Source organism: Salmo trutta, chromosome 3 (genome assembly GCF_901001165.1).
Source record: "Salmo trutta chromosome 3, fSalTru1.1, whole genome shotgun sequence".
NCBI lineage: Eukaryota > Metazoa > Chordata > Actinopteri > Salmoniformes > Salmonidae > Salmo > Salmo trutta.
The window spans coordinates 63,113,757-63,134,088 of NC_042959.1; the positions used below are offsets into that span (position 1 = coordinate 63,113,757).

Genomic DNA, 20,332 nt, shown 5'->3' on the forward strand with positions numbered 1-20,332 from the left:
ATCTTAATTCCTGTTCTATAAAAAAAATGTGAAAAAAGTTTGTCCTGTTCACAGAGTAAAGAGGTTTTCTCAGGGCATGTTTAATTTGATTCACATGGTCTGGGGGCTGTTCAGTGAGATAAGCACTGTGAGAAGACTACAGATATCTCCTACCAGCAGCCGGGCTGTGGATTCACATTCATTAGAAAAGCAGGACAGCAAGCAGCAAAGCACATTCTAGTTTGTACAGTAAATTACATGATGTAATGAATTGAAAGTATTTTGGAATAACAACCTTTCATAGCATGCTCCATGAAAATACTACACTAACCATGAAAGCATTCACCAAGGGCTTACGTCAAGTAGGTCACACAAAGGCTATTCTAAAAAGGTTAAATGAAGAAAAGATTCACACGCCTTTAATGTCCCACAGTTTATTACATTTAACCCTTATACAATAACAGTCCATGCATACAATGACAAGCCTGTCCCTCCAACATGCGGAAACCTATTCTTCACTCTCTAACTTGCAGGGCGAGGAACTGAAATGTCAAGCAGCTATACATCTGGAAATAATCCTCTTCCTCACTGGTGGCCTTCGTTTGTAAATTTTTTTTAATTTATTGCTCCAAACCCAATTATACTCGGAATTACATGTTCACTCCTATCTGCCTAAAAGCACTGGACACCTGAAAGTGACATCTCCTTCAATGGCAATTTGCTGGATCAGAATAAAACAGAATAAATAAATCACAATATTTAATCACCAACAAACTAACCCACACACATGATATCAAACTTTCACTAAGCAAGATTGTGACAGGCATGCATATTTATTTTAGTATTCCAGACAGTATTGGCACACTGTCTAGAAGGGTTCTGGGGGCCTACAACAACCCCCCAAACAGATCAAAATAAATTTTAAATTACAGGAAATTAGCTTTAAAAATGCTAAATTCTCTCAGCCTCATGGCAAAATGTGTAGAATAGATTGGGACTAGCTATAAAACTGCAGTATGCCACTGTATTGGCAATGTGGCAGAATGCTAAACGTGCTACTCGTCAATGTTTAGGGATTTCCAGAGGGATGTCCTGTCCATACTCTGAGCTATTTCAGGAGAGGTGACACACAAGTATGGTCTTAAAATACAGCCAGGGCTGAGGGCTCTTGTAGAACTTATCAAACCTGACCCCACCTCCCGGCTCTTTCTCAGAACTGAACCAATGAACAGCTTCTCCTGTCACACAGGTCCATGACACATAGGTCAGCTGGCGTCCTATTTTATACCTTTACAAATAGACTAACTAGAACAGGCATCCCCGTAATTCTATTTCTATGCTTACCAATACTAGGGAGTCACAACACATGCAAACTGTTGCTACATGCAATTTTTCAGTGGTCTTGATGCAGTTCCAAGACTTGTTTTCTTCCAGTAGTATCACATATTATATAGTTGAATCTCAGATCAAGGGTGAGAACACCTTTTGGCCACATCATAGTCCTAATTATTATATCATTTTGGAAACAGGGCTTTCTTCTAAACTCACCAAGAAAAACATAGAAATCAAGTAGGCCAAACTCCCGGTGAACGTATGTAACTAATTCAGCGTTGCACACTTTTCTACCCGCTCATTGACACCTTTCTAAATAATAAATAGATGTTTTAAATAGATAGAAATTAGCATAATCAGATACAACAACAAAGAGAGTCCAAATTGATAGAATTGTTGGTAAATAAGCAGCATCACTCACTCAAGGTAGATCCCACAGAAATATGAATGCTTCAACGTTAGTGGACAAGACATGTCTCTTAGGAAATAGGTCCCTTGTTTTGAGTCCACCCAACAGTTACTACAGGTTGTAGCTGAATGTTCAAGAGGTTAAGTTAAGGACTGATCTGGGTTCAGGAGAAGAAGCTGCGGAGCTGGAACAAGAAGTGTCCCTCCTTGTTTTTACTTGTTGTGCAGCGGCCATTCATATAGTCCCAAGCAGAGCGCTTACAGTAGTTGTAGAAATGCTCCTCTGCTTTCTTCAGGGTGAGGTTCAGGTCCAGAGTGCCCTGCAAACTGCACAGAGAGAAAGGCTGATGAGTCTGGTTGTATTGCTTTGTAATGACAAGGCGAATATTTCAGATGATGGACACACACACACCCCTACCTGTTGGTGAACTGGATGAGCTGCACATCATTCCTACACCTCAGCAGGGCATCTCTGTTGTCCAATAATATGGTGGCACAGATGAAGAGTTCAAAGGTGAATTCTGTGTTGACGGCCTGTGCCTCAGACACTGGTTTATCCTCTGGAACCATCCCAGAACATTCGTTACAACACAAACACATCACAAGAAGGACAACAAACCATTGTTATAAGCAAATACAGAAGGACCAAAACGGCTTCTGTAAATTCATATTACCAATTGTATGGACATATACACTACATGACCAAAAGCATGTGGACACCAGCTCGTCGAACATCTCATTCCAAAATCAGCACTCGGTGGTCCTGTTCTGTGAGCTTTTGTGTCATCTACCAATTCGCGGCTGAGCCGTTGTTGCTCCTAGACATTTCCACTTCACAATATATTGTGTATTTGGAACCATGCTGTGCGGTGTTTCTTATGTACTGTCACACATGTGACATGTCACTGACTCACTAGCCTGGGACTTGGAAGGATGGCCACAGGAGACTACTGTCTCACCTATACTGTGCCTGCGGGCGATCCTCTCCTGGTAGCGGGCGCGGTCCACCTGCTGGGAGATGAGCTCCAGGTGGTCACAGCTCAGGATCTCAAAGAGACGCAGGGCGTCACAGTGCTCAAACTCCCTTTGGAAACCCAGCAGCAGCCATCTGGGAGAGGGGACACACATAAATGTAAGTATACACATTTCATGCAAATACACCCCTTCAAATTAGTGGATTCTGCCATTTCAGCCACACCTGTTGCTGACAGGTGTATAAAATCGAGCACAGTCATGTAATCTCCATAGACAAATATTGGCAATAGAATGGCCCGTACTTAAGAGCTCATTGGACTTTCAACGTGGCACCGTCATAGGATGCCACCTTTCCAACAAGTCAGTTCATCAAATTTCTGCCCTGCTAGAGCTTCCCCGGTCAACTGTAAATGCTGTTATTGTGAAGTGGAAACGTCTAGCAGCAACAACGGCTCTGCCGCGAAGTGGTAGGCCACACAAGCTCACAGAACGGGACCGCCGAGTGCTGAAGCGCGTAAAAATTGTCTGTCCTCGGTTGCAGCTCTCACTTCTGAGTTCCAAACTGCCTCTGAAAGAAATGTCACCACAATACATTTTATTTGGGAGCTTTATGAAATGGGTTTCCATGGCCGAGCAGCTGCACACAAGTCCAAGATCACCATGCGCAATGCCAAGCGCCGGCTGCAGTGGTGTGAAGCTCGCCGCCATTGGACTTTGGCGCAGTGGAAACGCGTTCTCTGGAGTGATGAATCACGCTTCACCATCTGGCAGTCTGACAAAAGAATCTGGGTTTGGCAGATGCCAGGAGAATGCTACTTGCCCCAATGCACAGCGCCAACTGTAAAGTTTGGTGGAGGAGCCATAATGGTCTAGGCCCCTTAGTTCCAATGAAGGGAAATCTTAACACTCCAGCATACAATGACATCCTAGATGATTTTGTGCTTTCAACTTTGTGGCAACAGTTTGGAGGAGGCCCTTTCATGTTTCAGCATGACAATGCCCCTGTGCACAAAGCGAGGTCCATTCAGAAATGGTTTGTCGAGATCGGTGTGGAAGAACTTGACTGGCCTGCACAGAGCCCCGACCTCAACCCCATCGAACACCTTTGGGATGAATTGGAATGCCAACTGCGAGCCAGGCCTAATCGCCCAACATCAGTGCTCGACCTCACTAATGTTCATGTGGCTGAATGGAAGCAAGGCCCAGCAGCAATGTTCCAACATCTAGTGGAAAGCCTTCCCAGAAAAGGTGAGGCTGTTATAGCAGCAAAGGGGGGACCAACTCCATATTAATGCTCATGATTTTAGAATAAGATGTTCAACTAGCAAGTGTCCACATACACTACATGGTATGTGGAAAAAGTATGTACTGCAAACACATACAGATGCAGTATATGCGTGTGTGTTGTGTACCTGTGACAGAAGGTGAAACTCTCCATGCTATCTGTGATCAGGTGGGTGTGGAGCTGAGGATCCAACTCCTTCAGCAGTGCTGCCTCCAGCTCTGAGTGACAACAATCAAAACGTTAATAACATTACCTTATTATCAAGTCTACCATATTATTACACATGTACAGAGGAGACAGATAAATAAATAAAAAACATAATTAAAACTAACAAACCTATCTTCCTGTGCAGGCCGTCGGCGCGGAAGTCCTTGGAAAACTTCTCCATGTAGCAGGAGAAGCTCCAGTAGGTGTCCACCTCAGAGTCCAGGACCTCCAGGAATCGGCTACAAAGGTCATTCATCCCCTGGGCATAGCTCACCTCTGACCCCCAGCACAATAGCATGAAGAAAGTAAGTAAATACAGTTACTTTAGCTTCCTACTAAGACTAAGGGGATAATCTGAACATGAAATATGAGTGTACATTTCTCGTAAGTTATGCATTTACTTCCATGGCAGATAGCCGTGAAAACGTACACACACATTTGTTAAGTTAGGATTGTGTGACATGTTACTCCGCCAACATATATTTATCCACTAGAGGGCTCTCTAACAAAACTTCCTTTCAGTGGTTGGGTGACAACCGGCTCATGACCAGTATACAGTATTTACAGCACTACAAACTGAGATAGCCAGGATCAAAGAGAAACAGAGAGAGTGAGAAAAGAAAGAAAAAGAGACAGAAGAGAAAGAGACAATAGGAGAGAGAAAGAGAGATTACCTGGGTGAAAAGCAGCATATGTGATCAGAATATCCCTCAACACCAGCAGATTGCCCAAGCCTTCACCCCTGTAAAAGCAAACAAACCAAAAACACTAGTGTTGCAAAGGGAGAAAATGTTACCGGTAACTTTACCAGTACACTACTAGAATATTAGACACTTTCTAGGACTTTAGGTCATTTTCATAACATGTAACAGATAAAATAAAATAAGATGTTTTAAATGTGACAAAGCTGTTAAAAATAATCCTTAATAAAACCCATTAATTTATGAATACAGTTAGTATTTAATATGAGGGTTTCAGCATGGAATATCCTTTCTATTTATTTTACTACAGGTATGTCAATATGTCTTTGTTGTAAATGTTTTGGGGCCGAACTGGTGGCAGTTGTGAAAAAGTAAAGAGTTGGAAGAGTTGCAGAGGTAATTGCAAACAATGTCATTCTATTTAATATGCTTTTTTTCCATTATGTAGGCCATTTTCTCCTGAACCATGTGGTCTATCCACTAGAACAGGGTTTCCAGAACTTTTTGTTGTTGTTGCAACCCAACCATGTAAAAACAGTGATGTAATCAAAGGCCAATGTTTACTTTTTTAATTGGGTCTATGGCAGTCTTTTACAAATCAGTTTGACAGTACTTCAATCTAAAGGAAGTATGGTTTGAGGTGACTGAAATGCATCAGAAAGGTATTGGGAAGTTCAGAAGATCATCAGGCAATAATTTAGCATGATATTCTGTGTTGAAAAGATCATTGATGATATTCTTTTCCCCCCAGTCTGATTTAGAGCCTGGTCTTGTCCACTCTGTTCTAATGAGTCCTGCGCAGCTTGAGGGAAACAGAAGACACATACGTATTCCTTATCTTTCAGTGAAGGGGTCATAATATTTTGTAGCTTAAACCGTAAAAAATGTTGAGACACATTTGTAGGAAGAAAACAGAAACTGCTCTGTTTATTACAACCGTATCTAGCGGCTACTGGAGGTTACTGACAGAACCCCGGTTCTATGAACCAAGCGCAATTATTCATTTTTTCTTTCAGTCGCAACCCTTAGTTTGGGAAACGCTGCACTAGAAACTAATGGACAATATGGACACAGATGCAAAGATTAAGAAAATATCACTATTTTATATGAATCTTTTTTTTTTAAGGTACCATAGATAAATTAACAGTTAATTACCCAAATTACTTGGACAAAATCTGATAACTTTGGTAAATTACCAGTAGTTTTGCAACCCTCGTTAAAACAAATCAGATCAAATACACTGATACCTCACACAAATACCTCACACAAAAAGACTGATCCTTAATATGAGCAGCTACATGTAGCCTACTGGCTTTATATGGGTTGTAATGTCGAGCTAAAAACCTTTAACGTTGTAACGACACAGCCTTCTTATCCTAAAACCAACAGGTAGTCAGTGTGTCACTGCTTACACATGTTGACAGAGAACGAACACTGAAGGCCCTACTCCAATATGCCCTGTTGATTTAAGTGTTGAACTGTTTGTAGCTGACAGCCTGCCAGAGGAGTTTAAACATAAATCCTGTTAAGCTTCCTGTTTCTGTTAAGTGTTGAGTAATGTTCCTTGTAAAGGCATCAGCATGCTTTAGTTCGCCTGGCACCTAGCCGAGCTCAGCTAACCAAACTAATGTGATCGCTTACTCCAATAAAAAACCTTTGCTTGAAAAACAAGAAAGAAAAAAATAGTGGCAAGAGTACCGTTTGTCCATTTTGAGATGCCGTAGCCAGATTACACTTCCTCAAAAAAGTCAGGATTAATTTAAGATAACTCAAGAAATCTGTCATTAATTTTGAGGATTTCCAGAGGAGATCTTAATCGTGCAATTTTGCATCTGACTAGAATGTTTGGTTCAGTATTTCCCAAGTGAAAAAATGTGCATGAGGATGAGTCATCTGTCGTTGAATGACAACAAGCACTTCATAGAAGAATCCCTACTGGTGACCAATATCCAACGAGGGGGCGTAGACTCTGGCTACCGACTTACTATTTGATCACCACAAAGTATTGAGTATTCATCTGTGAGCTAATTTCATTGGCCCCCTGTCTCAATGTACAGAGACTGAAGTTGATAATGAACTAAAGCCACTCACGAGTAGTAGGGTAGGTCTCTGTCTGTCCGAGGCACGTCCTTGTCGATGATTCGGATGGCCTCTTGGAGCTCCTCCAGATCAAAGGTCACCCGCTCAAACAACACCTGGGTTCAGGGATCAGAGAAACAAAGATATTAGTGGTCAGATGGATTATGTCATCATCTCAGACTTCAGTCTATAACATACTGTAGACTGTAAAGGTCTGTAACAAGACATGTCAACCTCTGAGAGCGCGACCAGCTGTTAAGAGATTGTAAAATATAATAATATATATAATATTCAGTAATACAATGAGAGTGGATTATATTGACATGTCCATGACTAAACACACAGTTTGTAGCCTAACACCCATATCCTGGTGCAATATAAACTGACAACATTTCAAACAGCCCCAAGCTAAATTACCTTAGTACATTTTCAACGCATAGCACTTCTGTTGAATAGCTGAATGGTCAATAAGGAAGGTGTATGGTAATTTTGATTTCTTACACTCAAAAATGCAAAGAGGGAGAAGTAGTTAAACCATGTACTCTTCAGAGGGTTTTGTGTGTACTTTCTGAGGCTGGTGGTTTACCTGGGCCTGTAGCTCCAGGAAGGACAGCCTCTCCTTGACCTCGTCACTCTGGTTCTGAGCCTGCAGCTGGACCCTGTCCTGCCTCACATCGAAGTACCGCACTGCTGCCACCAACTCAGCTAGAAACACACACAGGGAGGGAGGAAGAGAATGGGAGGCAGGTGAGCGAGAGTGAAGGAAGCAAATTCACAGAAGGAAACCAGGGAGAATTTACAAAATTGGTTGAGCTCATAGATTCCAGCATAAAGTTGACAAGTCTAGAATAAGGTGCTGAACAACAATAGATAGCGAGAGAGAGAGAGAGCGAGAGCGAGAGAGAAATAATAAGTTGATCTACATCCGGGCCCTACCATCGGTGCCATTTATACGCAGTCGGATGGCAGAAGGAAAAAGCTGCTGCCACTTCCTCTTCATGGAGTGGTAGCGGACGTTGAGCTGCTCCTGCAGTAGGGGGCGCTCCAGAGAGGTGGAGCTGCAGGGGTACATCCCGAACAGGAAACGCCACACCTGGCCACGCCCCGAAGGGGACACACCACCTAGACACATACAGCACAGGTTGAGTCCAGATACTTTACAATGGCTTCTTTCCTCCTGTGTATTCCATTTCCTCACTCCTCACTGATGGGAAACAACGGGATAGGTGAGAGATGCAATGACATGTCCACTTGGTGTTCTGGACTGGTAGGTCTCTAGCTTTTCAACAGAGTCGACCCAGGTTATAATGGTGAGACAAGGACTTCTGCATAATTTTACAGGAGTGTGAAGACTAGACCTAAAATATAAAAGATAAGCTATTGGATCAATTGGCCTCTGACTAGATATTAAAAAATATATATATTTAGCTAGGTAAGTCAGTTAATAAATAATTCTTATTTACAATGACGGCCTACCCTGGCCAAATCCTAACGACGCTGGGCCAATTGTGCGCCGCCCTATGGGACTCCCAAACACGGCCGGTTGTGATACAGCCTGTAATCGAACCAGGGTCTGTAGTGATGCCTCTAGAACTGAGATGTAGTGCCTTAGACCGCTGCGCAACTCGGTAGATAAAAGTGGCTAATTTATTCCTTCTAGCTAATTTATCCCTAGACAAACTAGGCTTCTCAAGGAATGAGTGGCTTATAATGTTTAGTGTGCAAAACAAGTCTTGATCCCCAGCATGGAGACCTTTAGCCCGCTTCTTAGAGCTCTGACAGGGATCATTATATAATGTTTTTGCACCATAGTCATTTCAGCTAAAGATGTCACGCCAGAGGAGAGAAGGAATGTGCATCAATGAAAATGGGTGGGGGGGTTCCATGTTAAGTTTTTTGATAAACACAGTCACAGTAGTAACCCCTCTGTAGCAGTATACCATGTACCTAGCTCACAGAGCACTACCTTGCGTGCAATGGAAGACTCATGACTCTCTCTGAGCTTTTCAGCATGATGAAGCCCTAGGGATTCCCAGGAACTAAAGTCAGGGGGGGGGGGGCAGTGTTTACAGTCAACACTATACACCCGGAGTCCTACATCTTGGTCATATACTGTAGCAGTTTCCCCTAACCACTGATACATGGTCAGATATTTTGTCATCCCTAAATGGTTAAGATTATGATTGGTAGTTGGATAATCTGATCCTAGATCTGATGTTAGGGTCCATTTCACCTTGAAAACATGTGAGTGAAGGCCCTGAGTGTACCGGTGACTGCAACTTACTTATGGAGCATTGATGCAGATAGAAGCTAGAAAGTATACAGTCCCCAGCTATTCACCCATTCATACACTCCCCTCTTGTTTTCCCTCAGGAGCAGATGTGTGTGGACTGTTGATGTCCTACCCACAAACCATGACTGATGGATTTCATGTGAATCATGATTTTTCCTCCCTCTGAAAATAATATGTCAGATCACACCAAAGGTCTTGGCTGGTAACTGTAAAACCAAACCATTGTCTGTTTCTAAAAGTCTTTGCTTGAGGGGTCTCAGTGAGGTTTGATTACATGGCTTTCTAGAGAATGGTTGAACTGTAGTGCAGTCAGCTAGCTCCTCAGGCAAACATCACTTGACTTCCTCTTGACTTGTAGATATTGATTGAGTAATACCAAATCTGGGAAACCCAGCACTGGGAAACAACTTAACTTTACTTAATTTAAACTTTGTGATAGGCTCCAGCTTACTGGCCCATAATGTTTGAATATTAAATCATTTTCAATCAATTAATATGTTGAATTATGAATTGGCAGTGATTCATGCCCATCAATTTCTCTTTAGGATATCGTATCCCATCCTTACCATTGTTGAAAATGTGCATCCGCAGCCTGGACTCGTCCACTCTCCCCTCTGCATCCATAACGCCAGGTAACTCGAGAGGTGTCGTGGGTAGAGCAGGTGCGTTTACCAATGATACTTTCTGTTGGTTCCCAAACTCCGCCGTGACATTATTGACAGGTGAACTTCTTTTCGTTGTCCCATGCTTTCCCTTTGTTTTAAGGGGAGCCCCATGTACTCCGAGTTCTTTGGCGGTACTTTCACGACCGGGAATATCGAGTGCAGGTGAGTGCGGTAGCCCGTTCTCCTGTAGAGTGTCCATGATGTATATTCTCACTAATGACACGAAGTGTAAAATACAAACATCCCTCCTCGTGAAAACGGGTTGAGTGCCCGCTACATTTGTTTGTTGTAAAATGTAAAAAATAAAATAAACTTCCTTTCAATTTTATGTTTATGCTGCGCTCCGACTTGAAATGGAATATCCTTCAATACACAGGAGTTAGGACATTTCCCAGTTCAGGCAGGAATCCATGTTGTGTGAGACTTCTATGCTCTGCCCACTTTAAACCTCACGACCAAAGTTCTTCCTGTGAGTCAGTCATATGACTGAACCTTACTGTTTAGTGTGTGTGTGAGGCTTACATTCGGGTTTTAATGTCGGGTTGAAAGCCGCAATTCTTCGGCTACAGGAGCATTTTAACACCACCTAGGGTTTTTTACGAGACAACTATTTCTACTGTATAAGGCTAGGCTACACGTGGTCAATCTGGCATAAGCGTTTGAAAGTGAAACGCCTTCATTCATATTCGTGGCTTCTTATGATGGACAAGGCTTACAGCTAACTAGTCTAAACTGCTCTTTTATCATGCTACACCAAAACCTAAATCTTTACATTTCCTCCCACACTATGAATGGAAGTGGTCTGTGAAATGCAGATTCAGTGCAATACTAAAAGTACAAACAAATGACCATAAAATATGTTGGGCCTTTTTCCATTAATGAATTGAATAACTACTTAACATTTTTTTTTTTTAACCTTTATTAAATCCTCCAAATGACATCTTTAAGAACTGATTGTGAGGCCTCCAAGCACTATGATGACCAACAGCTTCACTAACAGAAAAGCATAAAAAGAAAATAGTTGCATCTCTGAAGTATTCTCCTCTTCTGCACCTTAAAAAAATAATAATAATTGTGAAAACATTAACTACAAAGGGAAGGACAACATCATCTGTATGATAACTTGATACATTTTTGAGCAATACAATAGTAAGGGAATAAATGTGATATTTTTTGGCCTAATATGTGAAAAATGTTGTTGTGTTACCTGGGATAACTGAGGTAAATATTAACCCATAAGGTGTAGGCTTAGCCTCGCTGAGGAGGAGTCTTGTCCCATTGCCATGGTACTGCTTGTCCTTCCCATTGACGTAGCACTGCAGAGTGCAGAACTAATAGCCTATGTCATTCAGCTCTAACCAGGTCATCAGGATGCTTGTATCTGTTGTGTTCAGGTCGTAGGTTTTCTGAAACCTCCCCTTGAATCGGGGCAAGTCACCCATCTCCCTCCACACCTTCCTCTGGCCATGTGTGGCCGTGTTGATGTACCATTCTGCCCTGCAGCCAGTGATCAGCTCTCCGCTGTCCAACAGGACACGGCATCCCATGGAGACTTTCTGGACCAGTGTGCCGGTCACCACAGGGTCCTGGTCCACCCATACACGACAGAAAGCTTGATGAGGGACTGGACAACAGAATAGACAAATACTTGTGACAAATGTTCTCGTTATGGTATAATTAAGCAATAAGGACCAAGGGGGTGTGGTATATGGCCAATATGCCACGGCTAAGGGCTGTTCTTATGCACGACGCAACGCGTTATTGCTATTATAAACTGGTTACCAATGTAATTAGAGCAGTAAAAATACATGTTTTATCTTACCTGTGGTATACGGTCTGATATACCACAGCTGTCAGCCAGTCAGCACTCAGGGCTTGATCCACCCATTTTATAAATAACTAGATTCCTGTCAAGAGGATGACTTTCTTTGCCATCATGACAAAAGAGTGAAACTAGATGCACCTGTTTAGATCTCTCCTATAGTCAACATTGAGGTTTGTGTCTGTGAACTGCGCAAAACTAAATTAAAACCCAAACAAGATAAAACCATTACCTTTGAGAAGGATGATCACCATTAGGACAATGTGAAAGGTAGTCATTCTTTATGTCAACAAGAGCCAAAAAATTTGCATGTTGTATGATACTAAAAGTCAGATTTTGTGGGTTTAATAGTGGAAGAATTTCATCCAGATAAGAGATTCAGAGAAGAAATGTACTAAATGTCATTAAAGTCTTACCTTATGCCCCCAAATAGTACCGCAAAACAATTACAATAACCAACTTTACTTCCTTAAGTTCATTTCCTGATGCTCTACCTACACTCTGAGGTTTAAAGAAATATAGATATGAGTCAAACCCACTGTGGTTTCCAATGTAGGTTTGTGTGAGCATATGTCGATTGGATGTGGATATCAGAAATACTTCATGTGTATGTTTAAATCATTGACCTTGCAAAGGCCTAAACAATATAAAAGTGGTTTTGTTTTCCTACTTTAAAAGTTCCAGAGAGGGGTAAGCGAAAGAAAGAGGGGGGTGAGCGATAAAGCGGTGAGGGAAAGACAGAGAGGTGTGAGGGACAGAGAGATCGAGAAAGGCAGAGAGATTATATGAGATTTTTTTTCTGCGTTCCTGATCATGCGTCAGTTACATTCATACTCACTACCCCACAATCCCCACCCCGTGGCAGCCCCTCTCTAGTAGAACACCATGTACCTAGCTAACAGAGCTCTACCTTGTGTGCAATGGAAGCCTCATGACTCTGAGAGTTTCAGCATGACAAAATATCTTCAGCAACCACAGGTTAGAGATGATTGTGTTTACAGTTCAACACTGTATACCCTGTGTCATATCTCTCTTTCTCATATCTCCCTTACTGATAGATTGAGAGAGAAAGACTCCTCAGCACATTTGGTTCCTTGAAAGTTGTGGGAATGTACACTTTTAGTTACCCATTGGTTCTGGGAACAAAGCCACACGTCTCCTGACTGGTGACTTTGTTTTTTAAATGTTCTGATAACGGAAGCAAAAATTCAGCCTGTTCTGGGAATGTTCATTTTTAGGGTACAGGGTTCTGAGAACGTTTCATTATGGAACCCTGAAAGTTTTCCTGGGAGGTTTTATTAACATTTTGAGAACAAAAATGATAGGCTATTTGAAGGTAATTAAATAACATTCTGAGAACATGGAAATTAATTTGTTTAGGCATTTGTATTGTTATGGCAAGGCATCGGTGAGATTCGAACCTATGATCTTCTGTTTTCTATTCATGGAATTAGTCCACTGCGCCACCAAGATGTACAAACAGGCCCAATTTCAAAGGAAACTAGCGCTCATTAAGATTAGGTGTCGATAGAGAGAGTTTTGTTGATGCTGAGAACGGAATGTTTTTAAATTAAAAAAAAATGTATTGTGGTTTTTATGGAAAGTTTTCTTAATGTTCAGAGAACATGACGTTAAATAGAACCATGAGGAATACCTGCAGAAAACATTATGTTGAAGTACTGAAATTCCCACAGAAGAACGTTGTTTCTTAACATTCTCTGAAAGTTCAGAGAACATGACTTTAATAGAACCATGAGGAAACCTGTAGAAAACGAAATGAAATTCCCACCTAAGAAACATACGGTTCTCAAAACGTAATGTGCCATCTGGGTATCCTGCACCGTTCCCAGAATGTTGTGGGAAGGTTGTATTCAAACACACTCTCACCAAGCTCTAAGAAACATATGGTTCTCAGAATGTTATGTGCTAGCTATGTCTCAAGTAATTAGCCAACAGTCACCTTCAGTTTACACATTTACACAAAACTTCCTCTAATTCCTTTTTTTGTTCAATCGACATCGTTGTTAAGTAACAGGAAATATACATGCAATACTTTTGACACCACTCTTGTTATAACTGCTTGTCACTCATTTTACTGGAACCAGTTGGCTTTTAAGATGTGTGCCGGTGCCATGATCACTGCTGGTGTTTTCCTTGGACCTGTAGCCTCCTGCTTTGGCACCTTTTTTCACAACACAGTGAGTATCCTCCGTAGATTTGAGTTTTTATTTTGTTGTTGCTGAACCAACATTATTTCCCAATGCTTTACAGTCTCTGCTATGCTTGTTGGTCAGTGGTAATGTTGTATTTGGTTGACACAATTATGATGGGAGCGCCATCTGACACCAGGCATCTTTAACACAACATGTAAACAATATTAGGAATCTGGTGCGTCATTAGTTACAATTAACTTTCAAATCTCTCTGTTGGACCAGATGAGCCCATTGATGTGGATTGAGATGATGCTCATTTTGTCTCAGGCCTCTGGCGCTAGTGGTATGTGATTCGTTTTTATGTCAATATGCACTCAGTGTTTTCTTATGCTATGTCTAAACAACATAAACTGAATAATCCTAATACTTTTGTTGTTAATTCAAACACAGGTGTGGATTGGAAAGCTGATTACCAGAACGTTGTTTTTACCAATAAGGGAGATGATGTGACCATTCTATGCAATGTTACCTATCCCCCGTCCCCATCTAAAGAGCTTATCCAGGCCTACTGGAAACGCCTGGGAACAACTAAACTTAACATCAATGATAATGACAAGAATGAATTCCTCTATCACCCCAACAACACATTCGTCATCAAGAGTTTTCAGAACAGGACCAAGCTGACAGGAAATGTCGCTAAGGGAAACTGCTCCCTGAACATCAAGGGAATTGAAGAAGGCGACATGAGGGACTTTTACTACTTGAGAATTGCCACTGGAGCCAACAACTTCAGTTTTATTAATCAACTTGTCTCCATATCTGGTAAGCAGTAGAGGATGCAATGTAAAGTGCTTTTGTTCAGTGAAGTGTGTCATTAATTTGATTTGGAGGAAACTAATCCCTACTGTATTTTTTCCATTCAGGAACCTCCGGGACTATTTCAATCATACCAATGGACAAGTCAAACACGGGTGAAGTATTCAGCTTAGAATTTTCACGTACACACAGAATTTTAACTGTTGCTCTGAATCAGATATTGGTTTACTTTAGAAATGACCAGTGAACCTGGCACAGTTGATAACAGCGATAACAATGTATTTGTCAAAGTTAAAAAGTGGGCTGAAGTTGTTTTGTCTCCTTCTCAGTTGATTCCACGACTACAGTCCCACTAGACACCACAGAATGTAAGTAGACTCTCAGGGCCAATTTCCCAGACCCACATTAAGCTTAGTCTTGGACTAAAATGTATGCTATATCTACAGTGCCTTCACTGCATTCAGAAAGTATTCATACCCCTTGACTTATTACACATGTTGTTGTGTGACAGCCTGAATTCAAAATGGATGAAATATTTGTTTCTCTCTCATCTATCTACACCACAGGAGGTTGGTGCCACCTTCATTGGGGAGGACAGGCTCATGGTAATGACTGAAGCGGAATTAATGGAATGATATCAAATACATCAAACACATGGTTTCTATTTGTTTGATGCCATTCCATTTACGCCGTTGCAGCCATTATAATGAACCGACCTCCACTCAGCAGCCTCCACTGATCTACATGCAATACTCCATACTGAGAAAGAGAAAACATATTTTTAGAAATGTATGCAAAGTTATTGAAAATGAAATACAGAAATATCTTTACATAAGTATTCACACCCCTGAGTCAATACATGTTAGAATCAGCTTTGGCAGTGATTACAGCTGTGTCTTCCTAAGTTTCTAAGAGCTTTGCACTCTTGAATTGTACAATATTTGCAGATAATAATTTTTTTAATTCTTCAAGCTCAGTCAAGCTGGTTGTTGATCATAGCTAGACAGACATTTTCAAGTCTTGCCATAGATTTTCAAGCCAATTTAATTCAAAACTGTAACTAGGCAACACAGGAACATTCAATGTCGTCGTAGTAAGCAACTCCAGAGTATATTTTGCCTTGTGTTTTAGGTTATTGTCCTGCTGAAAGGTGAATTTGTCTTCCTGTGTCTGTTGGGAAGCAGACTGAACCAGGTTTTCCTCTAAGATTTTTCCTGCGCTTATCTCTATTCTGTTTATTTTTATCCTAAAAAAAAAACTCCCTAGTCCTTGCCGATGACAAGCATACCCATAACATGATGCAGCCACCATGCTTGAAATTATGAAGAGTGGTACTCGGTGATGTGTTGTGTTAGATTTGCCCCAAACATAATGTTTTGTATTCAGGACATAAAGTACTTAAAAAAAAAAAAGTGCTAACAGGATGCATGCTTTGGAGTATTTTTATTCGGTACACGCTTCCTTCTTTTCACTCTGTAATTTAGTTTAGTATTGTGGAGTAACTACAGTGTTGTTGATCCATCCTCAGTTTTCTCCTATCACAACCATTAAATTATGTAATTCAAATCACTGAGCGGTTTCCTTCCTCTCTGGCAACAGAGTTAAGAAGGACCCCTTTATCTTTGTAGTGACTGGGTGTATTGATACACCATCCAAAGTGTAATTAATAACTTCACCATGCTCAAAGGCATATTCAATGTCTGCTTTCTTTTTACCCATCTACCAATAGGTGCCCTTTGCAAGGCATTGGAAAACCCCTGGTCTTTGTGGTTGAATCTGTTAGAAATGTACTGCTTGACTGAGAGACCTTACAGACAGTTGTATGTGTGGGGTACAGAGATAAGGTAGTCATTCAAATATCATGTTAAATACTATTATTGCACACAGTGAGTCCATGTGACTTGTTAAGCAAATCTTTACTCCTGAACTTATTTAGGCTTGCCATAACAAAGGGGTTGAATACTTATTGACTCAAGACATTTCAGATTTTCATTCTTTATTAATTTGCAAACATTTCTAAAAACATAATTCCCCTTTGATATTATTGTGTGTAGGCCAGTGACACAAAATCTCAATTTAATCAATCAAAAATGCAGGCTGTAACACAACAAAATGTGGAAAAAGTCAAGGGGTGGGAATACTTTCTGAAGGCACTGTATCCATTTCAAATCAAATCTTTTGAGAGAGTGTCTCTTGATTTTGCATTGGGAGGCAGTTAGTCTAGCAGTTAAGAGTGTTGGGTGGGTAACCAAAAGGTTGGTGGTTCGAATCCTCGAGCTGTGAGAAATCTGTTGATGTGTCCTTGAGCAAGGCACTTAACCATAGTTGCTCTGGATAAAAGTGTTGACAAAAATGTGAAAAAATATTAATTCAAATGAATAATGGAATGAATAAATATTCCTCAGTCCTAATCAGAATGTTTTTCACAGTGTGTAAGGAAGCGCTATCCACGACCATATATATTGCCATCACGGTCCCAGTGGTTGTAGTTTTACTGGTTGCTGTATTGGGAAGTGTTTGGTTCTTCAAGTACAAGAAAAGGTGGGTCTGGTTGATGGGTGTTCCCAGAGGGATGCTCTCAAGTTTGACTGACATTGATCAATTTCTATAGCAACATGATGTCCTCTGCCTTCTATTAGTCATTGCAGATACATTTTAAATACATTTTTCTCACATTCACTATAATAACAACTGATTTGATTTTCTAGGTCCAGGTGTGTCACTAAGCAAGTGTCTGGATATTATGCTAATTTCACCATGACTCCAATGGCCAAACCTGAAAGGTATGCTTAAAACTATGAAACATCCTTCAGTAAATTGCTAGTTTGACATATTTCAGATTTTCTTCTGAGTGTTACTCTAAAATATGTTCTTTGAGTTGACCTACAGTGTCAGTGAACTACTTGTCTTCCCCTATCTCCACAGAGTCAAAACTACAAAGAAAGATGACACCCAAGTTCCTCCTCCAAGGGTCATCGATGAGCCCGTCTATGGCAACGTCCAGGTACATTACAGCACCCTGAGCAGATCTGTTTTAAACTGACAGTACTCTTTATAATGATAGTACATGTAGACTGTTGATAAGTCATCAGCTTTGGACCTAATGGTCTTTACCCACTGGGCACACACTGGTTGACTCAATGTTGTTTCCTCGTCATTGAAATGACATGACAATGAAGCAACGTGAAATAGATGTTGAGTTGACGTCTGTGGCCAGTGGGTACTATATATGTTTACCATGTTGGCCATTTAGTGTTGTGCTCATAGCTTCTTGATAGACCTTTTCCTACCTTCCCTGCCTGATTTATCCATTTCTCTTTACAGGGTCCAAACGAGCCGATGGACAGTATGGATCAAATGGACAGTGTATATGCAAATGTGGATCATGCAAAACAGTGACGAAGCTGCATCTCAGATTTCATCACTGCTTAATAATACTTGTTGAATGTGTGTGTGTGTTTTTTATCTTGATTGTTATCTTGTCAAAATGCAGTTTACAGAGTGTTAGCCCTCGTTTCTCACATCCTGTTTTGACTTTCACTTGGTTAGACAATATGTGCAGTTTGTTTGTTATATGTAAAATACATAGTTCAGTATGTAACTATTTTTGAAAGGACTGTCTTTCAAATAAACATACTTACTGAGATGATATGCTACCGGTTGTTTGATTCAATCTATGTCAAAACATTTCACACAAAAACAGCTCTCGCAGTCCTATATTGACAAGAATTCGCAACTAAACACAACGTTTGTGCTGAGTTGGACAGGAACATAAGGCTGCTAGAAATGGTCATTTCTTTTGACTAAGGCTTTCTGGATAGTCATGAGTGAATGAAGTCATACACATGAGATTCACGTCTCAAAGTGAATACATTTTTTGAGTTTTGATTGGTTGAGTTTTAAGTATTCTATGTTGCATATGTGAACAAACAGTATCTGATAAGAAACTTTGCAGACAATAACTGCCATTAATTGTTTCTTCTTCAGGGGTCGGATGCATATATAGGCCTTGATTTTGGTACTCAAATGCAACGTCTCAGGGTAAGAGTGGGTGAAACTCTGCCATATTACTGGACATGAACTAAGGAAACACAGAAAAGGTACTTCTGCATTCTTATTTTTTCAGTTCAAACTCATACATTGTATTCTGTGTTTGACGAATGAGAGCTGTTCCAATTGCCTTGGTTTTAGGATTTCATCTCCACGGCATCTGTTTTAACACATTTCCTCTCTTCCACAGTCACCTGTGATGGAGCTCAAACTGCTGTTTCATGTTTTGCTGTTATATGGTACCTCCTTAAGGATCAGACCCTTTTTTTCAATTTTTACCAATAATGACATACCCATATCTAACTGCCTGTAGCTCTTGACCTGAAGCAAGGATATGCATATTCTTGACACCATTTGAAAGGAAACTCTTTGAAGTTTGTGGAATATGAAATGAATGGGAAAATAACACATTAGATCTGGTAAAAGATAATACAAAGAAAAAAACATGCGCTTTTTATTTTTTTCATCATCTTTGAAATGCAAAAGAAAGGCCAGAAAGTATTATTCCAGCTTAGGCACAATTTAGATTTGCCACTAGATGGCAGCAGTGTATGTGAAAAGTTTTAGACTAATCCAATGAACTATTGTATTTCTGTTCAAAATGTTGTATAAAGTCTACCCAAATGTGCCTAATTGGTTTAGTAATAGATTTTCAAGTTCATAACTGTGCACTCTCCTCAAACAAAAGCATTGTATTCTTTCACTGTAATAGCTACTGTAAATTGGACAGTGCAGTTAGATTGACAAGAATTTAAGCTTTCCGCCCATATCAGATATGTCTATGTCCTGAGAAATGTTCTTGTTACTTACAACCTCATGGTAATCACATTAGCGCACGTTAGCTCAACCATCCTGCGGTGGGACACCGATCCCATAGAGGTTAATTTCCTGGTAATATTACAGCAGTCATGTTTGTGCAAGCTGTCTATGTACGCTAGGAAGGATACCGTTTAACTCTTGATTGACTTGAGCCCAATGACTTCTCAAGTGATCCATGGGGTCTAGTCTCAGGTCAGCAGATGTCCCAGGGGTCAAGACATTCCAGGTGTCCCTATACTTTCAGGTACCCTCCCACATGGACACACATCACAGACTATAGAGGCTCCTGTTATACCCTCTCCTGGTGGGGGAAGGTCAACTGAATCTACAACCTACAGGAGAACACCAGATGGGCCCAGAGTTTGCACCCAGATCCTGGGAGACCTGAGCAAGGGAAACTGCATCCTGAGGATCGATAATGTTCAGCGCGATGACGTTGGACCGTTCTGTTTCAGGACTGGCATGCCAGAGGACAACCAGTTCTCCTATGTTAGTAACATGGTTTGCGTCAATGTGAAAGCTGGGTAGGCCTATGTTGATTTGGTTGAGGATTTTTTTGCTATCTGTATCCTGTTGAATTGTTGAACGTGGCTTATTAAATGTGCCTTTCAAAAGGCCATATATCAGTCTTTGACTAATTGTTCAATGGATGCTTTTCTTCTGTGTCAGTCTGTCCAGTCCCCTCTTTGTCAGTGAGGGAGGAGGTGAAGGAGGGGGAGGTAGTATCTGCCTCCTGCTCTGTCTCACT

The 20,332-nt window shown here is 40.9% G+C and overlaps 2 protein-coding genes and 1 long non-coding RNA gene across 4 annotated transcripts; 1 reads left to right on the forward strand and 2 right to left on the reverse strand.

The window, feature by feature from the left end:
* Positions 1-397: 397 nt before the first annotated feature.
* LOC115164427 (TBC1 domain family member 15) lies at positions 398-10,611 on the reverse strand. Of its 2 annotated transcripts, none has more exons than XM_029716885.1 (10): positions 9,826-10,611; positions 7,903-8,088; positions 7,553-7,671; positions 6,979-7,082; positions 4,861-4,928; positions 4,316-4,462; positions 4,107-4,197; positions 2,634-2,827; positions 2,138-2,279; positions 398-2,046 (listed from the first exon to the last, which is right to left on the reverse strand). In XM_029716885.1, the coding sequence occupies exons 1-10, from the start codon at positions 10,121-10,123 to the stop codon at positions 1,884-1,886; spliced, it is 1,512 nt and encodes a 503-aa protein (XP_029572745.1). In that variant the 5' UTR covers positions 10,124-10,611; the 3' UTR covers positions 398-1,883. The 2 variants fall into 2 exon arrangements, with proteins under 2 accessions (XP_029572745.1, XP_029572754.1); XM_029716894.1 differs by having other exon boundaries at positions 2,679-2,827; positions 9,826-10,609.
* On the forward strand, positions 9,998-18,366 carry LOC115164480 (uncharacterized). The gene is made up of 10 exons (XM_029717013.1): positions 9,998-10,086; positions 13,852-13,944; positions 14,182-14,242; positions 14,350-14,721; positions 14,823-14,870; positions 15,045-15,083; positions 17,145-17,256; positions 17,424-17,498; positions 17,641-17,719; positions 18,040-18,366. Exons 2-10 carry the CDS (start codon positions 13,864-13,866, stop codon positions 18,112-18,114), a joined length of 942 nt encoding a protein of 313 aa, XP_029572873.1. The 5' UTR covers positions 9,998-10,086; positions 13,852-13,863; the 3' UTR covers positions 18,115-18,366.
* LOC115164612 (uncharacterized) lies at positions 10,826-12,355 on the reverse strand. Its single transcript, XR_003869956.1, has 3 exons — positions 12,163-12,355; positions 11,132-11,548; positions 10,826-10,977 (listed from the first exon to the last, which is right to left on the reverse strand). It is a non-coding gene; the product is annotated as an uncharacterized LOC115164612 (long non-coding RNA).
* Positions 18,367-20,332: the final 1,966 nt, after the last annotated feature.

Bases quoted from the DNA above. Each gene is read 5' to 3' on its own strand.
- LOC115164427 (XM_029716885.1), bottom strand. From the start codon at position 10,123: ATGGACACTCTACAGGAGAACGGGCTACCGCACTCACCTGCACTCGAT. The intron at 4,929-6,978 runs GTGAGTGGCTTT...TTGCTTTTACAG, and splicing joins AGAGACCTACCCTACTACTC to GGGTGAAGGCTTGGGCAATC. The intron at 2,280-2,633 runs GTGAGTCAGTGA...GGATGGTTCCAG, and splicing joins TCCTTCCAAGTCCCAGGCTA to AGGATAAACCAGTGTCTGAG.
- LOC115164480 (XM_029717013.1), top strand. From the start codon at position 13,864: ATGTGTGCCGGTGCCATGATCACTGCTGGTGTTTTCCTTGGACCTGTA. The intron at 13,945-14,181 runs GTGAGTATCCTC...CTGTTGGACCAG, and splicing joins GCACCTTTTTTCACAACACA to ATGAGCCCATTGATGTGGAT. The intron at 17,257-17,423 runs GTGGGTCTGGTT...TTGATTTTCTAG, and splicing joins TTCTTCAAGTACAAGAAAAG to GTCCAGGTGTGTCACTAAGC.